Source organism: Girardinichthys multiradiatus, chromosome 1 (assembly GCF_021462225.1).
Source record: "Girardinichthys multiradiatus isolate DD_20200921_A chromosome 1, DD_fGirMul_XY1, whole genome shotgun sequence".
In the NCBI taxonomy this organism is placed as follows: Eukaryota; Metazoa; Chordata; class Actinopteri; order Cyprinodontiformes; family Goodeidae; genus Girardinichthys; species Girardinichthys multiradiatus.
The window spans coordinates 47,650,739-47,676,498 of NC_061794.1; the positions used below are offsets into that span (position 1 = coordinate 47,650,739).

The following is a 25,760-nucleotide window of genomic DNA, read 5'->3' on the forward strand; positions in this document are numbered from 1 at the left end:
ATCAGCGATCGGTTCTGGTACTGGTGCATGCGCTGATGTAAAGCTGACCTGTCTGTGTTCGTAGGTGAAAATCGCCTACGTGAACTTTGTGAATCACTGTTATGTGGATACAGAGGTGGAGATGAAGGAGATCTACACATCCAACCACATCTGGAAGCTCTTTGAGGACTTCACGGTCGACATGGCCCGGGTAACCACAGGAGATCCAAACATTCAGAACAACACAAACCCATTTACAATTAGAGGTTTAGGGAGAAATGAGTAGACAGAAGATAATTTATTGAGTTTGGCTCCTTTTAGAAAATCAGAATCCCATCAGGACTCGCTGGCTTCAAATAGAACATATTTATTTTCACCTCATTCTCAGAAATCTTCAGCATTTATTTCGGGGTATTTTCAGCAATGTTTCCACTCATGTCTCAGGCTCAGGGTAGATGAGTCTGTCTGAGCTGCTCAGCAGCTCTGGTGGTGCTCCTTCTCCTGCAGGTCTGCAATAAACGAGAGAAGCGTCTGTCTGATCCGATCCTGGAGAAGTACATCATCAACGTGGTGTTTGACACCATCAACGCCTTCTTCAGCTCCCCGTTCTCTGAGAACAGCACATCTCTGCAGGTGGGGAACGGGAAGTTTACGACTCAGACTCTATGTCTGTGTTTGGTTTGTTGAGATGTTTGCCTTTCTCTCCATCAGACTCATCACACCATCGTGATCCAGCTGCTTCAGTCCTCCGTCAGGCTGCTGGACTGTCCCTGGCTGCAGCAGCAGCACAGAGGACAGGTGGAGACCTGCATCAAGACGCTGTCCCTGACAGGTAACGCACACCTGGCTCCGCCCACTTCTGTTACACCCAACCTTTCCATCAAAAGACACTAACACAACCTATTAGGGATATCATTTTAACTTAATGAGCAGATCTCTTCCCAAGTTTCTATCACTTGTGACACATTCTTCACCTTCAGAGCTGACAGCTGCCTCTGGGCGACTAAAGAAAGAAACAAACGACCACTACAGTCTTATCTGCAAACTCCAGAGTCCAGGATAGACTGAACCTGAAGAAAACTAATGGTTAAGTCTTCATCTGATAGAATTCTGTTAACATTTGGACTAAACGTCACCTTATTGCAGCTGGTGTGTTTATATGTGAACACAGAAGACCATCTCTGGGCTTCTTGATTTACTTACATTAACAACACATTTAATAAAAGAGATACTGGAGAAGAGCAACATTTAGACTCAGTCATGTTTAGTCTTTAGGAAGAAAATCGTCACAGTTTTTCTCTGTTACTCTGACTGTCCTTCAGTTCTGTGGTTTTCAATAAAAGCTGGTTGAATAAAATCTGGAAGAACTTCATCATGCTTGTGAAACACATCACAAAAGAAAACCAGCTCACATTTATCCATTAGTTCATTAATTACCAGATTCAGTTTCCAAACATTTTCTTATCAAAATTCCAGTTAAATATTTGTTTCTGTAAATTTGAAGCTTTGCTATTTGTCATTTGAATTAGTTAATATGTGTTTATTGTACATGCATGCGGTGTTACCCAGAGTTTACATGTCGTAGGGAGTTTTAACGCCAAGTTAAATAATGCCTGTATGATCTTAATGATGTGTCCCATTTATATGTTGTAATGTGTTTATAAATCTGAAATGAATTGGTTACCTTTCAGTATCATCCAACAAGAAGGTTTCTTTATGTTTCTGAGTGCTATGATTTATTATTGATAATGAGGACACATCAGTTAAAGAATGGAAACAAATCATTGTCATCATAGTTTAAATATAATCAACCTAATACAGCCTAACCCATAAACACACACTTACTGATAAAATAAACTACCAAAGAATAAACTAAACTGTTTCTACAATACAAATGAAATGATAAAATCTTAATATTTAACTGATCAAGCTCTAATTGTTATTCAGAACTCACTGGACTCTCAGAAACTCTCCCACTTATTCTAATTTCTGTCTGCTCTAAAGGAACTCCTCTGAAGCGCCTGTTCTTATCCACCTCCACACCAGGAAATAACATGAACTTCTAGCACCTGGTCCGATTAGAACGGCTCCCTCTTTCTTTTTCACATGCAGCCTTTACATGCAGCTTGGAGTCATTCTGTGGAAGAAAAGGGAGGAAACAGGGTTCTGTTCCGCACAGGCTAGGATGTTTGGATGGATCCGTTTTTGTGTCCCACTGGGAGCTAACTTGCAGAGATTAGCTGCAGGGGTCTCCCAGTGGATGGAGAGCAAACTCAGAGTGTCTCAGGGGTTTGTAGGAACAAACATACATTCTGTGTTGATGGGGGGATTTCTAAAGCAGTTGCACAGATTTCGGACGATCATTCCTGTCTCGTCTTGTTTCGTTAGGCCGAAGCGTACTCACTCTTGTTTCATTTCTAGAAAGTAAATCCAGGTGATTTCGGAGAGAGCAAAGTTAGGTACAGCTTGTTGTAAAAATCTGGATTAGAACTCCTCAGCTGTAGATTATCTAGAGAAGATCAATTAGGTTTCTAGTTTCGACCTAATGCAGCTCGCCAGAATAGGTCTGCTGGATTACGCTTTACATTATGCAAGCTTTTCTAACTTAAATGGTAGCAACTTTTATATTAATGCAAATTTATAATATTACCAAAATATATTAAAATTCTTCAACTGATAATTAGAATGTTCTGGTGCAGACTAGAAATGTATGTATTTATTTCTGCATTGATTCTGATGGTCAAAACAAACAGTTTGTCTAGAATTTCATTAAAAAGTCTAAAAGTTCAGTTTTGGTTTGTGATTTGAGTCTGTTCTGAAGTTTTCTTCTCGATGTCTTCAGCTAAGAACCGCTCCATCTCTCTTCCTCTGGAGCTGGAGGCTCAGATCAACAATGTGTTGTCCAGTTCGGCTCTGAATACCCTGTCCCGCTCCAACCCCAACTACAAGTCCTCCACTCGTTCCTCCAGACCCATTGTCTCCAGCAACCCCTGGGACTACAAGAACATCATTGAGAAGCTGCAGGTACACAGCCTTCATGCTGTCCTTTAGCTTCATGGTTTTACTTCTCAGGACGTAGTAAAAGTAATCTGGTTCTTTAGCAGGTTGTAAAGTTTTATGTCCTCTCTAATGTCGTCTTCAGGACATCATCAACACTCTGGAGGACCGTCTGAAGCCGCTGGTGAATGCTGAGCTGTCTGTGTTGGTGGACGTGCTCCATCAGCCGGAGCTGCTCTTCCTGGAGGGAACTGACGCCCGGCAGCGCTGCGAGTCCGGAGGCTTCATCTCCAAGTATGGCCTTTGACTCTAAAACACTCACTGCCAGAGGCATGATGGGAAATGATGTTCACAGGTCTGTCTGCTGTGTAGGCTGATCCAGCACACCAAGGCTCTGATGTCCTCAGAGGAGAAGCTGTGCATCAAAGTCCTGAAGACACTACAAGAGATGCTCATCAGAATTCTAGACTTTGATGAAAAGGTCAGTGAAGGAACCTGAAGGTCAGAGGTCAACCTGAATCAGTGATTGATTTGGGAGTCTGACTGGCTCCAGAAGATCCTGCAATAGAAACAAAAACATCCGTACTGATTTCTGTGATTCTGATGTCTTTTCTGAGCCAAAAGGGCCAAAATATGTTCAAAACATATTAAGGATCCAATACAAATATGGAGAAATGAAACTAAACCCCTTTTTTCTGTTTGTTTCTCTTCCTGGTTGTATTTGATTCAGGGAATTTCACTGCGGAAAGTTTTGCTACAGAACTACCTGTTTTCAAACAAGAAGACCAACCAGAAAAACGACCTGGCTGAACTGGGAGCTGCAGGTGAACTGCGTAAAAATGAAACCTGCTGCTGAGGAGGGATGTTCAAGCTTCCTGTTGCTCCTTCACAATAAAAGCCCTCTGAAGGCCTCATTTTAGGACAAATAGTGTTAGACTGACTAAAATCAGCAGCTTCAGGGAAGCGTAAAACAGTAGAAGAAATAACTTAAATCCAGAAAATACTAGTTTAATGTCATGATTCAGAGAGTACAGACATATGCTATTTAATTTTAATATTTTCCAGAATTAGAGAATAGGAAATCATGTTTATTTCCAGGCTTTGTTCTCTGTTCCGAAGGATGTTTCGTTCAGGCAGTTTTTAACACTAATTTTATGTAAAAGATGAACAAAGTTACTTTAAAGTCAACCTTTTCTTTACATTTTATTCAGGTCTTGAACATCTCTGCCTCAGATATGTTTGTGTTTTAGTTACCAGGACATAAAAAACATAGAAACATCCAAACTTATTCACTTCCATAAACATACTGAGAAAACAGGTGACATATTACCGTAGAAATCCCTGTTGTACATTAATAGTAAGGAAGAATTTGTTTATGGTAAAATTAAATAAAAATCTGGCCATTTTAATCTGGATAAATGCAAAAAAAAAAACTTTTAAATAGATAGAAAGTGAAGGGACATATATTCATATCTTCATCAGAAGATATTTCTAATGTAATAACAAAACAAAACTGTGAAACTTGAAGTTAAAGGACTAAAGCCGGGAGTGAGAGCGCAATGAACAGCTGAAAGGAAGTGACATCACAGACAGGAAGAGGAAATACTAAATAAATTTAAAAATCTTTAAAGGCTGATGGTCCAACATTTCTGATGCCTTTGCTGAAGATGAAGGTTAAAGAAGGTGAAGGACAGGAGCTGCACCCTGACCAAGTGATACATTTATACTCCTGCATGAAACTAGATCTGAATTCAGCTCTGACAAGAAATGCTGGATCTTTTGCTCAGTAATCTGTTTGTTTGTGTTTTAAGAACAGAAGAAGCTGAAATGACGTGTCAGCAAATATGTTTTCAGTCCAATATTTGAAAAGTTTCTGTTTCACTTCTTAATCTAGATCCATGATCTCAGTGTTTTAAATGAAAGTTTAGTTTAAGCTCTTTCAGAGGAACAAATGCTGAACATATCTTACACAGTAAGGAGACATCTTACAGTGCCATGCTTGAAGTAGAACAGTTATGCACATCTGCAGTTAGAAAGGAGATTCACACTGTTCAGTTCAGAGATGGTTCTGCCTTAGAAACCTTTTTAGGTTTAGATATGCTTGCCTTTAGTGCTCAGCAGCGCCTCCTGGAGGGCACCAGAGACCCTGCCAAAAACTTAAAACGGGCAAAGCCTCTCCACCTTCTCTCTCCCCCTTTTTAAATAGAAAAAAAATCACTTTTGTTGATGTTTTATGAAGGCTTTTTCATGGACCAGTCTGTCAACCGCTTTATTTTCTCACAGATTAAATTTGTATTATTTTATTATTGTTTGAAATGAGTGCCATGACTGTTGCATCATCATCAGATTTAGTCATTGTGATTTTGGGATAAATGGAAAGCAGTAACACTATTTCATTGAGTAGAGCGGTACACCCAGTACACAGCCTTGTTGTACTCCAGAGCTGATGGCCAGTCTGGGACTGATGCATGTTCCAACTCTGTAAATGGTTAGGAAGTCCTTTCACCTGTACATACATTAAGCTGCTCAAATGAAATGTTTTTGCTCCAAACCTGAACATTTAGTGAATATTTTTGAATCGGTTCATCTGTATCAGGTCAACCTGTTTCGTCTCAGACTAAATAATATCTATATTAAGCATCAAAATATGTTTGTCCAATTATGTGCTGCTGTGTTTGTGAGACAGGTGGCGAACAGGAGCGTGACTGGGCAGCGGTGGCGGCCATCCAGTGCCGTCTGGACCGAGAAGGAGGAACAAAGTTGTTCACAGATCTGGTGATGAGCTCCAAGAACGAAAAGATCTTCCATGAGTGCATTCAGTTGGCCATCTGTTTGCTGGAGGGAGGGAACACAGAGATACAGGTACCTGATCCTGAGGGAGGAATGTTCTAGGCAGCAGAGATGAATCAGTCTGGTTTATTTGGCACATTTAAAACCAACTAAAGATAAGAATACAGCTTCACAAGTCAAACGATAAAATAAATAGAGAATAAATGAACTGGATCAGACACAACCATTCTGTGGGTTAAATCTTCATCTCCACATCTCTTGTCTGCAGAACTCCTTCTACAAACTAATGATGGGTGACAACAAGTCAGAGAAGTTCTTCAAAGTTCTTCATGATCGGATGAAGGAAGCTCAGATGGACATTAAAGCAACAGTTTCTGTAAATGTTGGTGAAATGACCCACAAGGCCAATGAGAAGGAGCTGGAAGCCGGTGAGATGGTCTTTTTAAATGACGTCAAATAGTTTCAGGTTTGGAGGACATTTACAGCCTACATTTCAACGTAACTTAAACCACTTTAGATGGTTTCTACCCTTAAATTAAGAGGTTCAAGAAACTGGAGTTATGGTAGGATTATTAAATATCATAGTTACCAACCGACAATTCTGTTTCTTAAGGTGGTGTTACAACACTGGTTCTCCCTGGTTCAGGAGGTCATCCTCTATTGGTTCAGGGTCAGTCCATCGCCCCGGTAATGGGGGCATCCGCTCTGCCGACTCAGCCAGCAGAGGAGCAGCGGGAGGTGGAGGCGGAGATGGGACCAGCGGTTACCATCATGAAGCCGATCCTCAGGTTCCTGCAGCTGCTCTGTGAGAACCACAACAATGATCTGCAGGTGGGTTAATGTTAACTAGCCAACTACAGGTCTTTCTCAAAATATTAGCATATTGTGATAAAGTTCATTATTTTCCATAATGTCATGATGAAAATGTAACATTCATATATTTTAGATTCATTGCACACTAACTGAAATATTTCAGGTCTTTTATTGTCTTAATACAGATGATTTTGGCATACAGCTCATGAAAACCCAAAATTCCTATCTCACAAAATTAGCATATCATTAAAAGGGTCTCTAAACGAGCTATGAACCTAATCATCTGAATCAACGAGTTAACTCTAAACACCTGCAAAAGATTCCTGAGGCCTTTAAAACTCCCAGCCTGGTTCATCACTCAAAACCCCAATCATGGGTAAGACTGCCGACCTGACTGCTGTCCAGAAGGCCACTATTGACACCCTCAAGCAAGAGGGTAAGACACAGAAAGAAATTTCTGAACGAATAGGCTGTTCCCAGAGTGCTGTATCAAGGCACCTCAGTGGGAAGTCTGTGGGAAGGAAAAAGTGTGGCAGAAAACGCTGCACAACGAGAAGAGGTGACCGGACCCTGAGGAAGATTGTGGAGAAGGGCCGATTCCAGACCTTGGGGGACCTGCGGAAGCAGTGGACTGAGTCTGGAGTAGAAACATCCAGAGCCACCGTGCACAGGCGTGTGCAGGAAATGGGCTACAGGTGCCGCATTCCCCAGGTCAAGCCACTTTTGAACCAGAAACAGCGGCAGAAGCGCCTGACCTGGGCTACAGAGAAGCAGCACTGGACTGTTGCTCAGTGGTCCAAAGTACTTTTTTCGGATGAAAGCAAATTCTGCATGTCATTCGGAAATCAAGGTGCCAGAGTCTGGAGGAAGACTGGGGAGAAGGAAATGCCAAAATGCCAGAAGTCCAGTGTCAAGTACCCACAGTCAGTGATGGTCTGGGGTGCCGTGTCAGCTGCTGGTGTTGGTCCACTGTGTTTTATCAAGGGCAGGGTCAATGCAGCTAGCTATCAGGAGATTTTGGAGCACTTCATGCTTCCATCTGCTGAAAAGCTTCATGGAGATGAAGATTTCATTTTTCAGCACGACCTGGCACCTGCTCACAGTGCCAAAACCACTGGTAAATGGTTTACTGACCATGGTATCACTGTGCTCAATTGGCCTGCCAACTCTCCTGACCTGAACCCCATAGAGAATCTGTGGGATATTGTGAAGAGAACGTTGAGAGACTCAAGACCCAACACTCTGGATGAGCTAAAGGCCGCTATCGAAGCATCCTGGGCCTCCATAAGACCTCAGCAGTGCCACAGGCTGATTGCCTCCATGCCACGCCGCATTGAAGCAGTCATTTCTGCCAAAGGATTCCCGACCAAGTATTGAGTGCATAACTGTACATGATTATTTGAAGGTTGACGTTTTTTGTATTAAAAACACTTTTCTTTTATTGGTTGGATAAAATATGCTAATTTTGTGAGATAGGAATTTTGGGTTTTCATGAGCTGTATGCCAAAATCATCCGTATTAAGACAATAAAAGACCTGAAATATTTCAGTTGGTGTGCAATGAATCTAAAATATATGATTGTTAAATTTTCATCATGACATTATGGAAAATAATGAACTTTATCACAATATGCTAATATTTTGAGAAGGACCTGTAGATGTGTTAAAATGCAGCAGTTTATAAAGTTTCTTGACAGATCACAGAAATCTAGACTCTGTGCGTATATTTTGAGAAGGACCTGTATCTAACCCGTTAACTAATGTTAACTGATCCCAATACACAGCAACAGGTAAGTTTAAGTTAACTACCAAAAACAGCAGGTTGGGAACAACTAACCTACAATAAACCAGAGTAGACTAGTTGTGTTAAATAACTACCAATACAAGTTCATTACCACTAGGCAATCTCTAATGAACGTCTCCAGAACTATTTCCACACTGGGTCATGTTTATACTTGTTCTACATGGGATCTGGTTGGTGTACATTAAACAAGATGCTTTTGGACCTTGACTAAAGAGGTCCACGGGTCCATATCTGGATAGTTCTCCATGTTTCACTCTAAGGACCATGTGGTGGTTGTTAGAAGAGTGTGTGTTTTGAGTATTTGAACTAGAGATGGACCAGCAGAAAAGGTCCCGTTATGGTGAAATTTGTTTGTGTTTTATGTGTTCCCAGAACTTTCTGCGTTGCCAGAACAATAAAACCAACTACAACCTGGTATGTGAGACTCTGCAGTTCCTGGACATCATGTGTGGAAGCACCACCGGCGGGCTGGGCCTGCTGGGCCTCTACATCAATGAATCAAATGTCCACCTGATCATCCAGACCCTGGAGACCCTCACAGAGTACTGCCAGGGCCCCTGCCAGGAGAACCAGGTACAGCGATGCACATCATTTGTCACCTTGTCAAGTTAATGCATTAAAGAGTGAATAATTTCACTCGAGTGGATCGGAGAACATTCAATTCAATTCCGGGTATGAATATTGTAATAATAATTTTCAGACATGCATTGTGACCCATGAGTCCAATGGCATCGACATCATCACTGCTCTGATCCTGAACGACATCAGCCCACTGTGTCGCTACCGGATGGAGATGGTTCTGCAGCTGAAGGTACCCTGGGTCACCTGCTTTTACTTGAACACAGTCTGGAGAAACAGATATTTTCTGTGATCTTGGGAACCTCTTGGCATAACAGAAGTTTAGCTTGGCTCAGTTTTCAGTTGTAAAGCAAGTCTACATATTGGTAGGACCATGTGCAGCACCGTGTGTAGGACCATGTGTAGGACCATGTGCAGCACCATGTGTAGGACCATGTGTAGGACCATGTGTAGGACCATGTGTAGGACCATGTGCAGCACCATGTGTAGGACCATGTGTAGGACCATGTGTAGGAACATGTGTAGGACCATGTGTAGGACCATGTGTAGGAACATGTGTAGGACCATGTGTAGGACCATGTGCAGCACCATGTGTAGGACCATGTGTAGGATCATGTGTAGGACCATGTGTAGGACCATGTGTAGGACCATGTGTAGGATCATGTGTAGGACCATGTGCAGCACCATGTGTAGGACCATGTGCAGCACCATGTGTAGGACCATGTGCAGCACCATGTGTAGGACCATGTGTAGGATCATGTGTAGGACCATGTGCAGCACCATGTGTAGGACCATGTGCAGCACCATGTGTAGGACCATGTGCAGCACCATGTGTAGGACCATGTGCAGCACCATGTGTAGGACCATGTGCAGCACCATGTGTAGGACCATGTGCAGCACCATGTGTAGGACCATGTGCAGCACCATGTGTAGGATCATGTGTAGGACCATGTGCAGCACCATGTGTAGCACCATGTGTAGCACCATGTGTAGGACCATGTGCAGCACCATGTGTAGGACCATGTGCAGCACCATGTGTAGGACCATGTGCAGCACCATGTGTAGGACCATGTGCAGCACCATGTGTAGGACCATGTGCAGCACCATGTGCAGCACCATGTGTAGGACCATGTGCAGCACCATGTGTAAGACCATGTGTAGGACCATGTGTAGGACTATGTGCAGCACCATGTGTAGGATCATGTGTAGGACCATGTGCAGCACCATGTGTAGGACCATGTGCAGCACCATGTGCAGCACCATGTGTAGGACCACGTGTAGGACCACGTGTAGGACCATGTGTAGAACCATGTGCAGCACCATGTGCAGCACCTTGTGCAGCACCATGTGTAGGACCATGTGCAGCACCATGTGCAGCACCATGTGTAGCACCATGTGTAAGACCATGTGCAGCACCATGTGTAGGACCATGTGCAGCACCATGTGCAGCACCATGTGCAGGACCATGTGCAGCACCATGTGTAGGACCATGTGTAGAACCATGTGCAGCACCATGTGTAGGACCATGTGTAGAACCATGTGCAGCACCATGTGTAGGACCATGTGCAGCACCATGTGTAGGACCATGTGTAGGACCATGTGTAGGACCATGTGTAGGACCATGTGCAGCACCATGTGTAGGACCATGTGCAGCACCATGTGTAGGACCATGTGCAGCACCATGTGCAGCACCATGTGTAGGACCATGTGTAGCACCATGTGCAGCACCATGTGCAGGACCATGTGTAGGACCATGTGCAGCATCATGTGTAGGACCATGTGCAGCACCATGTGTAGGACCATGTGCAGCACCATGTGTAGGACCATGTGTAGGACCATGTGTAGGACCATGTGTAGGACCATGTGCAGCACCATGTGTAGGACCATGTGTAGGACCATGTGCAGCACCATGTGCAGCACCATGTGCAGCACCATGTGTAGGACCATGTGCAGCACCATGTGCAGCACCATGTGCAGCACCATGTGTAGGACCATGTGTAGGACCATGTGTAGGACCATGTGCAGCACCATGTGCAGCACCATGTGTAGGACCATGTGTAGGACCATGTGTAGGACCATGTGTAGGACCATGTGTAGGACCATGTGCAGCACCATGTGCAGCACCATGTGTAGGACCATGTGCAGCACCATGTGTAGGACCATGTGTAGGACCATGTGTAGCACCATGTGTAGGACCATGTGCAGCACCATGTGTAGGACCATGTGTAGGACCATGTGTAGGACCATGTGCAGCACCATGTGCAGCACCATGTGTAGGACCATGTGTAGGACCATGTGCAGCACCATGTGCAGAACCATGTGTAGGACCATGTGCAGCACCATGTGCAGCACCATGTGTAGGACTATGTGCAGCACCATGTGTAGCACCATGTGCAGCACCATGTGTAGGACCATGTGCAGGACCATGTGCAGCACCATGTGCAGCACCATGTGCAGGACCATGTGCAGCACCACGTGCAGGACCATGTGTAGGACCATGTGCAGGACCATGTGTAGGACCATGTGCAGCACCATGTGCAGCACCATGTGCAGCACCATGTGCAGGACCATGTGTAGGACCATGTGCAGCACCATGTGCAGCACCATGTGCAGCACCATGTGCAGCACCATGTGTAGGACCATGTGCAGCACCATGTGCAGCACCATGTGTAGGACCATGTGCAGCACCATGTGCAGCACCATGTGTAGGACCATGTGCAGCACCATGTGTAGGACCATGTGCAGCACCTTGTGTAGGACCATGTGCAGCACCATGTGCAGCACCTTGTGTAGGACCATGTGTAGCACCATGTGCAGCACCATGTGTAGCACCATGTGTAAGACCATGTGTAGCACCATGTGTAAGACCATGTGCAGCACCATGTGCAGCACCTTGTGTAGGACCATGTGCAGCACCATGTGCAGCACCATGTGCAGCACCATGTGCAGCACCATGTGCAGCACCATGTGTAGGACCATGTGCAGCACCATGTGTAGGACCATGTGCAGCACCATGTGTAGGACCATGTGCAGCACCATGTGTAGGACCATGTGCAGCACCATGTGCAGCACCATGTGCAGCACCATGTGTAGGACCATGTGCAGCACCATGTGCAGCACCATGTGCAGGACCATGTGCAGCACCACGTGCAGGACCATGTGTAGGACCATGTGCAGGACCATGTGTAGGACCATGTGCAGCACCATGTGCAGCACCATGTGCAGCACCATGTGCAGCACCATGTGTAGGACCATGTGCAGCACCATGTGCAGCACCATGTGCAGCACCATGTGCAGCACCATGTGTAGGACCATGTGCAGCACCATGTGCAGCACCATGTGTAGGACCATGTGCAGCACCATGTGCAGCACCATGTGTAGGACCATGTGCAGCACCATGTGTAGGACCATGTGCAGCACCTTGTGTAGGACCATGTGCAGCACCATGTGCAGCACCTTGTGTAGGACCATGTGTAGCACCATGTGCAGCACCATGTGTAGCACCATGTGTAAGACCATGTGTAGCACCATGTGTAAGACCATGTGCAGCACCATGTGCAGCACCTTGTGTAGGACCATGTGCAGCACCATGTGCAGCACCATGTGCAGCACCATGTGCAGCACCATGTGCAGCACCATGTGTAGGACCATGTGCAGCACCATGTGTAGGACCATGTGCAGCACCATGTGTAGGACCATGTGCAGCACCATGTGTAGGACCATGTGCAGCACCATGTGCAGCACCATGTGCAGCACCATGTGTAGGACCATGTGCAGCACCATGTGCAGCACCATGTGTAGGACCATGTGTAGGACCATGTGCAGCACCATGTGCAAGCATTAAAAAGTAAAAGTGATGAAATAATCTTTGTCATTTATTGTAATTCTATTCAGGTCAAATATATTTATTTATGAATTGCCAGATTACAACGTATGTCACCTCAAGGCACTTTACAACAAAAACATTTATGCTCAGTTATAACCTACAGGATTCAATTTAGTCAAATTTATTTCAAATTACAGTTGATTTTAATCATTCAGTCACATTCAGATCCAAATAGAACCAGTCCAATACGGCTCTGATTATAGTACAGTACAATCAATGTTTGTTAATGATATGCTGCCAACTGGGTCTACCTGGTTCTGGTTCCTCCTCGCTGCTTTGTTTCAGGTATATAATTTAGCTGCTGTTAAGTTAAATTTATACCTGTTGCTAAAAGCCGAAAGCCCCCCACTCCATCAACGACCGACGCCTCGCCAACGACCTGAACGAGTTCTACTGCCGCTTTGAAAGACAAAGGGACAGTCCTGCAACCATCTCCCACGACGCCCCCCAACAGCTGCAGCCACAATCCACCACCCCCACCTCCCCAACCTCAAGAGGGGCCTTGGCACCTCCAACCCCCACCCTGAAGTTCCCCCCCACCAGCCCCCTACCCACGCCGAGGACGGCTCTTTCCATCCAGGAGAGGGATGTCAACAAACTCTTCAGGAGACAGAACCCCCGGAAAGCTGCTGGTCCGGATTCTGTCTCACCAGCCAGCCTGAAGCACTGCGCTGATCAGCTGTCTCCAGTCTTCACAGACATTTTTAACACCTCCCTGGAGACATGTCATGTGCCAGCCTGCTTCAAGTCCTCCACCATCGTCCCTGTTCCCAAGAAGCCAAGGACCACAGGGCTTAATGACTTCAGACCCGTCGCCCTGACCTCTGTGGTGATGAAGTCCTTTGAGCGCCTTGTGCTCTCACACCTAAAAGACGTCACCGACCCCCTCCTGGACCCCCTGCAGTTTGCCTACAGAGCCAACAGGTCTGTAGATGATGCAGTCAACCTAGCCCTTCACTTCATCCTCCGGCACCTGGACTCCACAGGAACCTACGCCAGGATCCTGTTTGTGGATTTCAGCTCTGCCTTCAACACCATCGTCCCAGTTCTGCTACAGGAGAAGCTCTCCCAGCTGAGTGTGCCCGACTCCACCTGCAGGTGGATCACTGACTTCCTGTCTGACAGGAAGCAGCGCGTGAGGCTGGGGAAGCACGTCTCTGACTCCCTGACCATCAGCACCGGTTCCCCCCAAGGCTGTGTTCTCTCTCCTCTGCTCTTCTCCCTGTACACCAACAGCTGCACCTCCAGTCACCAGTCTGTCAAGCTTCTGAAGTTTGCGGACGACACCACCCTGATCGGACTCATCTCTGATGGTGACGAGTCCGCATACAGATAGGAGGTGGACCATCTGTTGGACTGGTGCAGCCAGAACAGCCTTGAGCTCAACGCTCTAAAGACAGTGGAGATGGTTGTGAACTTCAGGCAGAACCCAGCCCCACCTGCCCCCATCACCCTCTGTGACTCCACAATTGACACTGTGGAATCTTTCCGCTTCCTGGGAACCATCATCTCCCAGGATCTCAAATGGGAGCCAAACATCAGCTCCCTCATCAAGAAAGCCCAGCAGAGGATGTTCTTCCTGCGGCAGCTGAAGAAATTCAACCTGCCAAAGACTATGATGGTGCACTTCTACACAGCCATCATTGAGTCCATCCTCACCTCCTCCATCACCATCTGGTACGCCGCTGCTACAGCCAAGGATAAGGGCAGGCTGCAGCGTGTCATTCGGTCTGCTGAGAAGGTGATTGGCTGCAGTCTACTGTCGCTCCAGGAACTGTACACCTCCAGGACCCTGAAGCGGGCAGGGAAGATTCTGGCTGATCCCTCCCACCCCGGTCACAGACTCTTTGAGACTCTCCCCTCTGGCAGGAGGCTGCGGTCCATCCGGACCAAAACCTCACGCCACAAGAACAGTTTTTTCCCATCTGCCACCAGCCTGGTTAACAAAGCCCGGAAACCACCCTGACACTCTCCCTTTCCCCCACACCCCCCCTTTTTTTGCTGACAGGACACCTGTAACCTGTAACTCTATGCGTTACATTAACGCTCAGCTTGGACTCCTGCTTTACTTGCACAATGATCACCTGCACTGTTGTATTGCTCTTGCATCTTATACTGCTCTATATTTACTCTCACTCACTTAAAACTGTGCACTTATATTTATATTATATTGTAGATATGTTTATACTGTTTAATTTGTATTGTATTGCACCGACTACGCCAAAACAAATTCCTTGTATGTCCAAAAACGTACTTGGCAATAAAGCTTTTCTGATTCTGATTCTGATTCTGATTCTGATTCTGATTGCAGCTTGTGATTTTTTTTTTTTTTTAACGTTTGGTTCTGTTATATCAGTCATTATGTTTGATGTTTACTAACACCATATAGCAAGGGAATGACTGTCCCTGTATGTCCAATCAGTGAAGAAGTTTCTTTAGATTTCTTTCTTATAATACACATCTGAATATTTCATTTTTGGGCAAATTTCTTCCTGATTTCCTGTCACATCTTTTGCCCAAAGCCGTTCGTTTTGATTTCTTTCATTGGCTTCTGCAGGAACCCACAATCATAATGATTAGGTTATAATACTGACTTTAACGGGAGCATTTTCTGTTTGACTGGTTCTTCCTCCAAGGTCTTTTTAGTTCTGACTCATGGCCATTTCTTTACATTTTTGGTTTATGTTTGATTTGAAGTTCATTTATATTTAATTTGTCAGGTAGAACTCAAACACGACCACATACATAGTGATGTAATTACTGATGTTTGCCTTAAGAGGGCAGCATGATGCTTCAGGAACGGAGGAGTTGGTTTTCTTCAGCCCGCATTCAGCTGCTGTTTTAATACCATCTCTCCTTTGCTTCTTCTAGATAAATGTTTGGGCTTTTCTGGTCCAGATGTTTTAATGTTTCTGTTTCCCTGCCTGGTTGCCAGGACAACGCCTCCAAGCTGCTGTTGGCGCTGATGGAGAGTCGTCATGACAGCGAGAATGCTGAGAGGATACTGTTCAACCTGCGGCCGAGAGAGCTGGTCAGAACCAGATCCAGATGTTTGTAGAGCAAATGTTAGTGGTCCTGACCCAGTTCAGTCTAACTGTGTGTGTCTGCAGGTGGACGTGATAAAAAAAGCCTACAATCAGGAGAGCGAGTGTGAGGAGGTGGAGGTGGAAGTGTCTTCTCGGGAGGTGGGACATAATATCTACATCCTGGCTCAGCAGGTGACTGAACACAGCCTCCTGATTGATTCTTGAAGTTGTGATGTTCTTTGAGTCGACTTTATTAGATCAGATGTTGTGTCTGTCCCACAGCTGGCGAGACACAACAAAGTCCTGCAGAACCTCCTGAAACCCCAAAAGAACACCAAAGAGGGAGAGGAGGGCATCTCCTCCATGGTATCCATCCACCCATCCATCCATCCATCCATAGATAGTCCTCCAGCTCTGACTCTTGGTCTTTGTTTTTCTGCAGCTGAACCTGAATAACCGGCCTCTATCCCAGATGTTGAAGTCCACAGCTCCAGCTGAGGTGGTGGAGCAGGATCCTCTGGAGTACTACGAGCAGCTCACTGCTCAGATAGAGGTTCTCTGGCTTTAATAAGAAGTTTAATAAAAGGTTACAGCTTGCGATCATGCCTGAAAGCTGTCCTCAGTTTGAATGCTGGTATGTAGACTTCCCCTCAGAGATTAAATAGGAATAGCCTTGGTTCTCTGATGCTGTTGATCAAAAGGTAGCATCTTTACATCGAAACAGTCATGGGAAAAAGTTCACCCTCCAAGGGTCCTTCACATTTCTGGACAATAAAAATAATCTGGTCTTAAACAGGATCTAAATTGATCTGAATTTAATTTCAAGAAGTAAAAAACTGGTATTTTATTCAGTTATTTCCATTAAGCTTGAAAACTGAAGAGCCATTTAGCTTCAGAGAAAAACAAGACCATAATGATAATAATAAAACTCCAAATCTGCAGTTTTACATCTAATAAACAGTCATGAGACAAAAATTGCTGCCATTAACTGCAAAGTCAATCTGGCAACTAATGATTTAACAAGAAACATTCATCAGTTTTACATATAAAAAAATGATAGTGACCAAGGAGCTGAGAGATTAATGGTCATCTGTTGGTCCAAAAAGGCCCGGAGGACCTCCACAGTTCTACTGGTGTCAGTGCGCTGCTGTAAATCCCTCGTTTCTTCCGTTTCCTGTAAATTTTCCAGATTGTCCGTGAGGATCGCAGCATGGAGCAGATAGTGTTTCCCGTCCATCCCATCTGTGAGTTTCTGACCGAGGAGTCGAAGCTCCGAGTTTTTAACACCACGGAGCAGGACGAGCAGGGTTCGAAGGTCACGCACTTCTTCGAGCAGACGTCCTTTCTACATGGAGAGATGGAGTGGCAGAAGAAGCTCAGGAGTGAGCGCAGACACGCCAGTTGTTAACATTCCCGTTCACACCAGATATTTTCCCTTTTTAAGCATCTTTACAAACTTTGTGCAGGCATGCCGGTTCTGTACTGGTTCTCCGGGAGGATGACTCTGTGGGGGACCATCTCCTTCAACCTCGCTGTCTTCATCAACCTCATCATCGCCTTTTTCTACCCCTACAACTCTGGCCAGGGTACGTCAACAGTCACACACTAAATATGTGATAATGAGGCAGAGAACTGATGGTTCCGATCCAGATTCTTCTGTGTTTAAAGGTCCTGGTGTGGCTGTTCTTTTTTAACCTCAGCATGATTCAAAAAAAGGAAATAGTGACTCTGGATTGACTTTGTTTTCCAAACTGGACCCAGTGTGCCGACTGTTCCTCAAGGATCAACATTGGGATCGCTTGTTTTTGTGTTTACACACAGGTCCAGTCAGTTTTCCATTCACTTCCATCATCGGCATGAATGTCCTCATTATGTTTCTCTAACCTCAGTAGAGTCAATATCATTGTGTGCACCCCCTCCCCCCTCTGATATTTCTTTAAATGCCCCTTTGCAACTCACACCTCAGCCATATTGTTTTTGTCCCCCTTATCAAGCTTCTGAACTCATTCTGACTGGATCTTCTCGGCCCAGTTGGTAGAGTTCATTTTAATTTATTGGTCCATTTTTAAATATTAGGCCACATGTGTTCATTGGAGCTTCAGGAAGGGCATTTCTTCACCAGGTTAGGTGTGTTTGGGATCATTGTCCTGCTAAAAGACAAATCCTCGGATGCTTACAGTACATTTCCTGGTTTATGATCCAAATGGGAACTGATGGGTCAGAAACTGGTACCAGCCAGAAAAAGGCTGATAGGTGCATCTTGAGTAAGGTGTGATCTTCTAGCTGCTACAGGAAGACCTGAAACTTCTAACGGCAGTTCACTCTTTACCGTCAGCAGATCTTCGCCCTCAGCCAGGAACCATCAGAGCTCTAACAGATTTGTTGTCCCTTCCTCTGCAGGAGCGATTGATGACTCTATGCTGCTGATGCTGTTCTGGATTCTGACCGGACTTTCCGTCCTGGGCTTGTTCTCCAAGCAGTACGGCCTGCAGCCGCTCACACTCGCTCTGATCCTCAGGTCCATTTACCACCTGGGCATCGGCAACACGCTCATCCTTCTGGGATCGCTTAACGTAAGAAACGTTTCACTGCAAACTGTTGTCCTGATCCGGTCCTTACTTCAGCGTCCCAAATAAAATTCAGCTTCTTCTCAGAACCAAGACCGTTGATCCTTAAAGAGTCCAGGATGTCATTGTGAACTTTTATTCAGGCTACCTGGAAAGAAATGGAGAGAAATGACTGGATCTGGAGTTTTTAAACAGAACTGGCCAGGACTTGCTCATTTCATGGAGACGTTCTCAGTTAATGCTGAAGGTATCTTCCTGTTCCACCATCCTAATAAGCATGTGTGTGTGTCTCCAGCTGATTAATAAGGTGGTGTTTGTGGTGAGTTTTGTTGGGAACAACGGGACGTTCATCATGGGATACAAAGCCATGGTGATGGACGTGGAGTTCCTCTATCACCTGGCCTACGTCCTCACCTCCACGCTGGGACTCTTTGTTCATGAGCTCTTCTACAGCATCCTGGTAGGGCACCCTCTAATCCTCCAGGTTTTCCTGCTCCTGTTACGAGAAGGAAAGCTGACGTGTGTTTATCTCTGTAGCTGTTTGACCTGATCTACCGGGAGGAGACTCTGTTCAACGTCATAAAGAGCGTGACCCGGAACGGGCGCTCCATCCTGCTGACGGCCCTGCTTGCTCTCATCCTCGTCTACCTCTTCTCCATCCTGGGCTTCCTGTTTCTGAAAGAGGACTTCATCATGGAGGTGGACCCTCTGCTGCAAATCTCTGCAGGTATGTGCAGGAGCCTGCAGGCGAGGAGCCTGCAGGCGAGGAGCCTGCTGAGATTTGCTGGTTATGTTCAGAGCTTGAGATAAACTTTCTAGAAGGAGCTCAAATTGTTCAGTTTCTTAATAAAACAGCAACAAAAATCTCCTTAAATCACTTAAACTGGTCCAATTAGGCACCTATAGAGAGTCCTGATTCAGTTTATTTAAATCGTATTTATTCTGATCCAATCATTTACTACAATTCAGATTAACAATCCTAATTGGCTGCTTGGAGTCGCTGATGTCGCCGGTTCTGTTTCTGATGAGTTAAGCAGGCCCGATAAGCAGCTAACATTGACCACCTTTCACCGCTGATTATAAAAAAGCAACTGTTCACAATGAGAGATAAGCAATGAAAAACTAAAATTAGTTTAAAAAATAAACAGTGAACCAATAAATCTGCCTCCTCCGGTGGGGAAAATAAAGAAGCAGGACTGGCGCCGGAAAGATTGGCTGGCTTCACTCTGAAAGAGAGAAAGACGAGGAGAAGAATAAGGAGGTGGAAGAGGAAGATTTGGAGTTGACAGTGAGAATGAAGCTCAAAAAGAAAAAAGACTGGGAACAAAATGTTCAGTCCATTTGTGTGGAGGTGCATCTCATGCTCTTTTTTTATTCAGATAGAAAGTGTAAATGACTTAGAATCAGATGGTCGTTGAAAGAAAGAATGTGTTTTTTTATGTTGTGTCTTATCCTGGAAGAATATGGTAACAGTTTGGTGGGTCTGGTTGCACTGTGGTGTTGGATCAGATTTGCTCTATAAAAGCTCTAAAGTGAGATATTAACACATTTATGCATAACTACATCTATTAAAAAGAAATACATCTCATATTCAGCATAATCAAGTCAAGAGTTAAACAATAATCAAATCAGTGATTTACAGACTTAAACTTCCACACAGTGACCAGTTTGGACAATTGAAATAATTTAATGAATTATTCTGTAAAGACAGCATGTTTAAAATACTTTTTTTTTTTTTTTTTTCTGACTCCGGGAACAGACAAAAGAAGAATACATCACAAGTGGTGCCCTAATGTGAAGTCTTTTGGCCCTTAAGTGGAATTACTTCCAGGATTACATTGCATTTAGCTTTATCCGTCCTCCTGTCAACCATGACCAGCTTACCTGACCCAACAGAAGAAAATCACCCCCACAGCATGAGGCTGCCACCACTTTTTGCCACAAATAAGGGTTTGCATGTAGGTAAAAACCTGAGTTAAACCTGAGATTTCTGCAGCGTTGCTTCAATGATTTCAGATTCCTCAGATCTCCCCGGCTTTAATCTTCTCTTGGTTTTCCTCCTCGGTGTTGGAAGATTGTTTCCGGAAAAGTGAGAGTTAAAAACAGCAGATTACGTGAATCCACCGAGAGCCTGAAGAAGGAAACCTGAGATCAGAACCTTTGCTCTATTAACCTGTTCTGTTGGTCTCTGTGTTCTGTTGTCCAGATCCTCAACAGACTGAAGCTTCTCAGGACTTCATCAAGTCATGTTCTGCAGATGGAGTTAGCTGCACTGATGAGACAAACATCAATACGGTCGCCGAGGAGGAAGGTAGGAGCTGCAGAGATGTTCACCTCTCAGAAGACACCATCTGATCTTCTTTAACTGTACTGAGGTTCTCCAACATGGAGTATAGTTTGGTCTCTGTGGAACAGATGTGAACATGCAGAGTGAGAATAACTTCAGAAATGTGTGCTCCAAGTGTTGGTTCAGGAAGAGCTCTGAGATAAAACTCATCTCAGTGTTAAAGTCTGTTTCATGCTAGTTGAACTCTGAAACATCTGGAGATCTTTCTCCTCGTCAGGCTGCAGAAAGGCTCAGGATTTGTTTTCAGTACGTTACTCAAGAGGCGGGTTGAGGTGTAGCTTCATGCATCATTGTAATTTTCTGCAGCAGAAATATGTTTAAGACCTGAGAAACGGCGTCAGATCATCCACCTTGAAATAAGTGAATACTTCCGTGTAGTTACCTACCTCTAAGGTAATGGTTCCACTTAAAAAATGTAGTTCCAACTTTTTAAAATGAAGTTGAATATTTGTTACAATAAATGTTACATTTTTACAGTTTCATTTATTATTAAACAAACTGAACTCTAACAGTGAAGCAATTTTAAAGGGAAGCTACAAATTGAAACCTTTCTGTAGATATTTTAGATCCTCTAAAGGACGACAGCGGCTGAAATCTGCTGCGGTTCATGGCTTTTTTCCAGCTCCGCTGCCCACTGAGAGGAAAGTCTCCCTCTGCAGGGACAGAAACATGACCTAACCAGCATGTTTTAGATGAAACCATGAAGGAGATGTAGTTTCCACCACTAACTGATCCAAGCTGTGTTTCCAAATAATTCTCAGGTTTTATTTTATCACCAAAAGCTGCTACAGTTTCAGAAAGAGGAGAACTTGGATCAGGTTTGACCTCCTGCAGCAACATCCAACCATCAATCAGCTTCTTGAGGAGGTTTCTGTTTTTCAGGAGAGTCCAACACGGAGCGAGCCTGCGATACGCTGCTCATGTGCATCGTCACCGTGCTGAACCATGGACTCAGGAACGGAGGAGGAGTGGGAGACGTCCTCCGCAAACCATCCAAGAACGTAAGGTCACAGTTTGGAGATCTGCAACAGAAAGTTGAAAAGTTTATGAATTAGTTTTGAAACATGAAAAATCTCATAGTTGTTATATTTATGGAGCTGAAGTCCTGAACTCTGGTCCTCAGAGTTCCTCTTGTTTTAAATGTTCGGGTCAGCAATGTTCTGCAGACCTTTACATGGTGAGAAGTGAATCAAACACGATGAAGCAGAGAATTGTTTCCAAGCCTGATTCCTAGAAACTGCCTGAAGAGTTTTCTTGTAGAAAGCAGCTGCCGGGCATTTGGACCCGACTGTCAGGCCTGAAATGGTGCCGTGTACCGTTGAACGTTTAGTGCTGACCGTGCATTGGATCATCCCAGTCTCCTATGAGCTGTAGTTTAATCTGCACCTTAAATGACTCCAATAAAAGGTACCAGCAGGATGTCAGAGTTGGTTTGATCAGACTGAAAACTGGGATCTGATCCTAAAATAAATTTAAACACATTACAGCAGTTTTATGATCATATTTCTCCGTAAAAATGTAGCAGTACCCCAGAGCTAAAAATGTGAGCATGAAATGAAAGCAGAATTTCCTTTTTAGTTGATAAAAACACAGATTATGATCAAACTAAAAGAACCCAAAATGTTCTGCTCATGGATATTATTTACTGGAGTCAAAAACATGTTTCTTTACAGCAGAACTTTACTTTGAATAATTCATTGTGGACCAAACATCCCCCTGGTGGCTTAAACTGCTGCACAGTCAGGAACATTGAGCGGTACACTGAACCTTTTAATACCTAAAACTAAATCTGGTCCAGGAGAACAGGAGGTTCTGGGCCTAAATAAAAGGAAAACGGTCTAAAAACAGGACAATGCAGATTAAAGCCGAGCAGACAGATGTGGGCGAATCTGAGGCCTTCAGAGATCATAAAAGTGAAGCAACTCAGCCATAGATTGAGGTCATAGTCTATATGTCTGCAGCTGGTTCTGATCATTGAAAATAGCCTGAAAGGTCAGATAATGGACCTTCGCCTGTGTTCAGGAGCCGCTGTTTCCCGCTCGCGTCATCTACGACCTGCTCTTCTACTTCATCGTCATCATCATTGTCCTCAATTTGATCTTCGGCGTCATCATAGACACATTCGCCGACCTGAGGAGCGAGAAGCAGAAGAAAGAGGAGGTCTTGAAGACCACCTGTTTCATCTGTGGTGCGTAGAAACTTACAGACTCATCCGACCATTTGGGTTTAGTTTCTCTGAGTCCTGATGACCCGACCCAGACACACAGAGTCAGCACTGTGACTCTCTGCTGCAGGTCTGGAGAGAGACAAGTTTGACAACAAGACTGTGTCGTTTGAGGAGCACATCAAACTGGAGCACAACATCTGGAACTACCTGTACTTCATCGTCCTGGTCCGGGAGAAGAACCAGACGGACTACACGGGACCGGAGAGCTACGTGGCTCACATGATCAAGGTAGGGAACACATCAGGCTGGGAAACCAGCTCAGCAGAGACCCGGTATCCTAACCTTCTCCTCCCCTTTGGCAGAACAACAACCTGGATTGGTTTCCACGGATGCAGGCCATGTCCCTGGTGGTAACCGATGGCGACGGGGAGCAGAACGAGATGAGGATGCTGCAAGACAAGCTGGTGTCAACCATGAAGGTGGTGACGATGCTGACGGGGCAGCTGAACGAGCTGAAGGAGCAGGTAAACAGAAGGTTGCTGGTTCAATTCTGCACCGAGGAACCGTCCACATGCCTTATTTTATCAACAACCTGCTGATGAATAAAGGATCGTTTTTCTAGAGCCAACAAATCTGATCCACACTGTAGCTTTAAACTCTCATTACCATCCAATCATCACCGATGGGATTTTTTTGTCTCCAACTATTACTGAAAACATGCGGATCGCTCAGAACTTTCCTCCTGTTCACTGCTGGGTTGGAAAATACCTGATTTCCCTACTCAGCAGATCAGGGTCCAAGCTGCATATTTCCTGTTTCTACTGTGTGTCCATCTGAAGGTTATAAAGACTGAATGATGCAGGAAGCAGTTAGACCCTCTGTGCTGCGTCAGAAACTAAAAAATGACAACAGAGGACTATATCTGTATCATGAACTGTTGTTTAAACATTTAAATAGGATCTTTTTACTTAGTAACACGGACAACACTTACCACAAGGTGGCAGTAATGAATCAAGTTCTATTCCAGCTGGCAAGAAGCTTTTCCAGGTCCGAAATTCAGCAATTTATTTGCAACACATATTTAAAATAATGTTTTTAAAACATGACCTTTACTTAAAAATATTCAAACACGACATTAATATCTGACGTAAGAATGCTTACATGTCATGGTGATAATAGGATAAATGAATCATGGCCATCAGTTCTCTACCCACTGAGACGAAGAAAGCTGAGTGGGTTTCAGCTTTTTGTCCAAGTTCAACCTGCTGCTGGTTTCAGATTCACTGAGGTTTCTGCTCAGCAGGTCAGCTCAGATACCCTCACCAGCCAGCTTCACATGTGATATGTAAGGTTATTATGACCAGGATGTTATGCAGCGCAGTCAGATTACACTGATCATAAAATGCTCATTTAAAAAAAATGTTTTCTGTGAAAATCAGATGATGGCAAAATCTTGACAGCAATCCCTCATTCTATGCAAGCATGTGGTGACAGTAGAACTCAACCCAGTGTTTGGACTGGAAGCAGAACTTCATGGTTACACAGAAATAAAAATATTTGTTTGTAGATCAAGTCAGTTCAACACTGATGGGGTACAAATCCAGAACACCTGGAGACAGATCTCCGTTTTGGTCAGTTAACGCAGATTATCTGGAATGTTCTGTAGTCCAGATCTCTGAACAGGAGCTCATGAGGTTCATCCACCTGAGCAGCTAGGCAGAATATCCCTCAGATTACTCTAAATGTCTAAGTGACGGTTTGGACTCACCATTTGTCTGTAGATGACGGAGCAGAGGAAGAGGAGGCAGAGGATGGGATTCGTCGACGTCCAGGCCGGAGCGAGCGGGGCTCTGCCGCCCAGCGCTGCAGGCGGAAACCATCAGATCTACAAATCATAAACTGATTAGCATCCAGCTGGACTGATGCTAGAGAACATGCAGCTGGTCCCACACTGAGCAACATCTGTTCAAGAACCTCTGCTGTCTCACAAACACCATTTGGTTTGATAGAATCATCTGAAGGAATCAGCTGCTTTCGTCATATTTCTGCTGTTCTGTTGCACAAGAACTCCAACAAATCAGCTCAATAACTGAGCCAATGGTTCATGATTCTCTGTAGCATCAAAACCTGATGAATCCTTTGTTTTCCATGTCTGTGAAGATTAGCAGCAGTAAAATGTAGAATATGAGCCAAGATGCTGAGAACAGGATGAACCTGCTTCAGTTTGTGCAGCTTATAGTTTTCATGTGATATAAATTATTCTGATGCAAAGGATCTTCAGGACACTGAAGATCCAGCTTGTAAAACACTGTAAAGGAGCTGAGTTCAGACACTGAAGGTGTAAAAGAGAAGATCACAACATTAAACAGATAAAACGTTTTAAAGCAGAAACTTTAATCTCAAGTTGACAAAAAAAGGACTATTTGGTTCTTCAATTATCAGAAAATCAAACATGTTTCCAAGACTTGTGTGTGGATTTTTTTTCAAATGATCCTGTTATAGAAAGAAAGGTTAAAAGGCATAAACGTTCATTATCTTTCCTCAAATAAAACTGAGTTGGATTTTTACAGACCTGTTTTCCTCAGATTTGTATGAACAAGAATGGCTGTTTGGAAAAGTCTCTTTCAGAGATCATTGCACCAAGATTTTGGTTTGCTGAAGAATCGAGGTGCTAAAATGGCCTAGTCAAAGTCCAGTTCTCAATAGGTTAATGGTGTTTTTGCTTAGTGGAGTCATCAGCACAGCATTTAGCAGAAACACACTTACCTTATCGCCCATGTGAAACTGAAGATAGACAGGGAATGCT

At 44.5% G+C, this 25,760-nt stretch overlaps 1 protein-coding gene across 1 annotated transcript in view; it reads left to right on the top strand.

The window, feature by feature from the left end:
• itpr3 (inositol 1,4,5-trisphosphate receptor, type 3) overlaps positions 1-25,523 on the top strand; it is a 123,890-nt gene extending 98,367 nt beyond the window's left edge. The window contains exons 34-60 of the mRNA XM_047371806.1: positions 65-190; positions 487-612; positions 691-811; positions 2,822-3,003; positions 3,122-3,270; positions 3,349-3,457; positions 3,707-3,800; positions 5,663-5,838; positions 6,035-6,194; positions 6,380-6,597; positions 8,755-8,955; positions 9,083-9,193; positions 15,783-15,878; positions 15,958-16,065; positions 16,156-16,239; positions 16,316-16,426; positions 17,063-17,255; positions 17,340-17,459; positions 18,274-18,446; positions 18,736-18,900; positions 18,978-19,167; positions 20,647-20,751; positions 21,673-21,788; positions 22,810-22,975; positions 23,082-23,242; positions 23,317-23,478; positions 24,736-25,523. Of these exons, the coding sequence (XP_047227762.1) occupies positions 65-190; positions 487-612; positions 691-811; positions 2,822-3,003; positions 3,122-3,270; positions 3,349-3,457; positions 3,707-3,800; positions 5,663-5,838; positions 6,035-6,194; positions 6,380-6,597; positions 8,755-8,955; positions 9,083-9,193; positions 15,783-15,878; positions 15,958-16,065; positions 16,156-16,239; positions 16,316-16,426; positions 17,063-17,255; positions 17,340-17,459; positions 18,274-18,446; positions 18,736-18,900; positions 18,978-19,167; positions 20,647-20,751; positions 21,673-21,788; positions 22,810-22,975; positions 23,082-23,242; positions 23,317-23,478; positions 24,736-24,852 (3,840 nt within the window). The 3' untranslated portion in view covers positions 24,853-25,523. The remainder of the gene's footprint in view (positions 1-64; positions 191-486; positions 613-690; positions 812-2,821; positions 3,004-3,121; positions 3,271-3,348; positions 3,458-3,706; positions 3,801-5,662; positions 5,839-6,034; positions 6,195-6,379; positions 6,598-8,754; positions 8,956-9,082; positions 9,194-15,782; positions 15,879-15,957; positions 16,066-16,155; positions 16,240-16,315; positions 16,427-17,062; positions 17,256-17,339; positions 17,460-18,273; positions 18,447-18,735; positions 18,901-18,977; positions 19,168-20,646; positions 20,752-21,672; positions 21,789-22,809; positions 22,976-23,081; positions 23,243-23,316; positions 23,479-24,735) is intronic.
• The last annotated feature ends 237 nt before the right edge of the window (positions 25,524-25,760 follow it).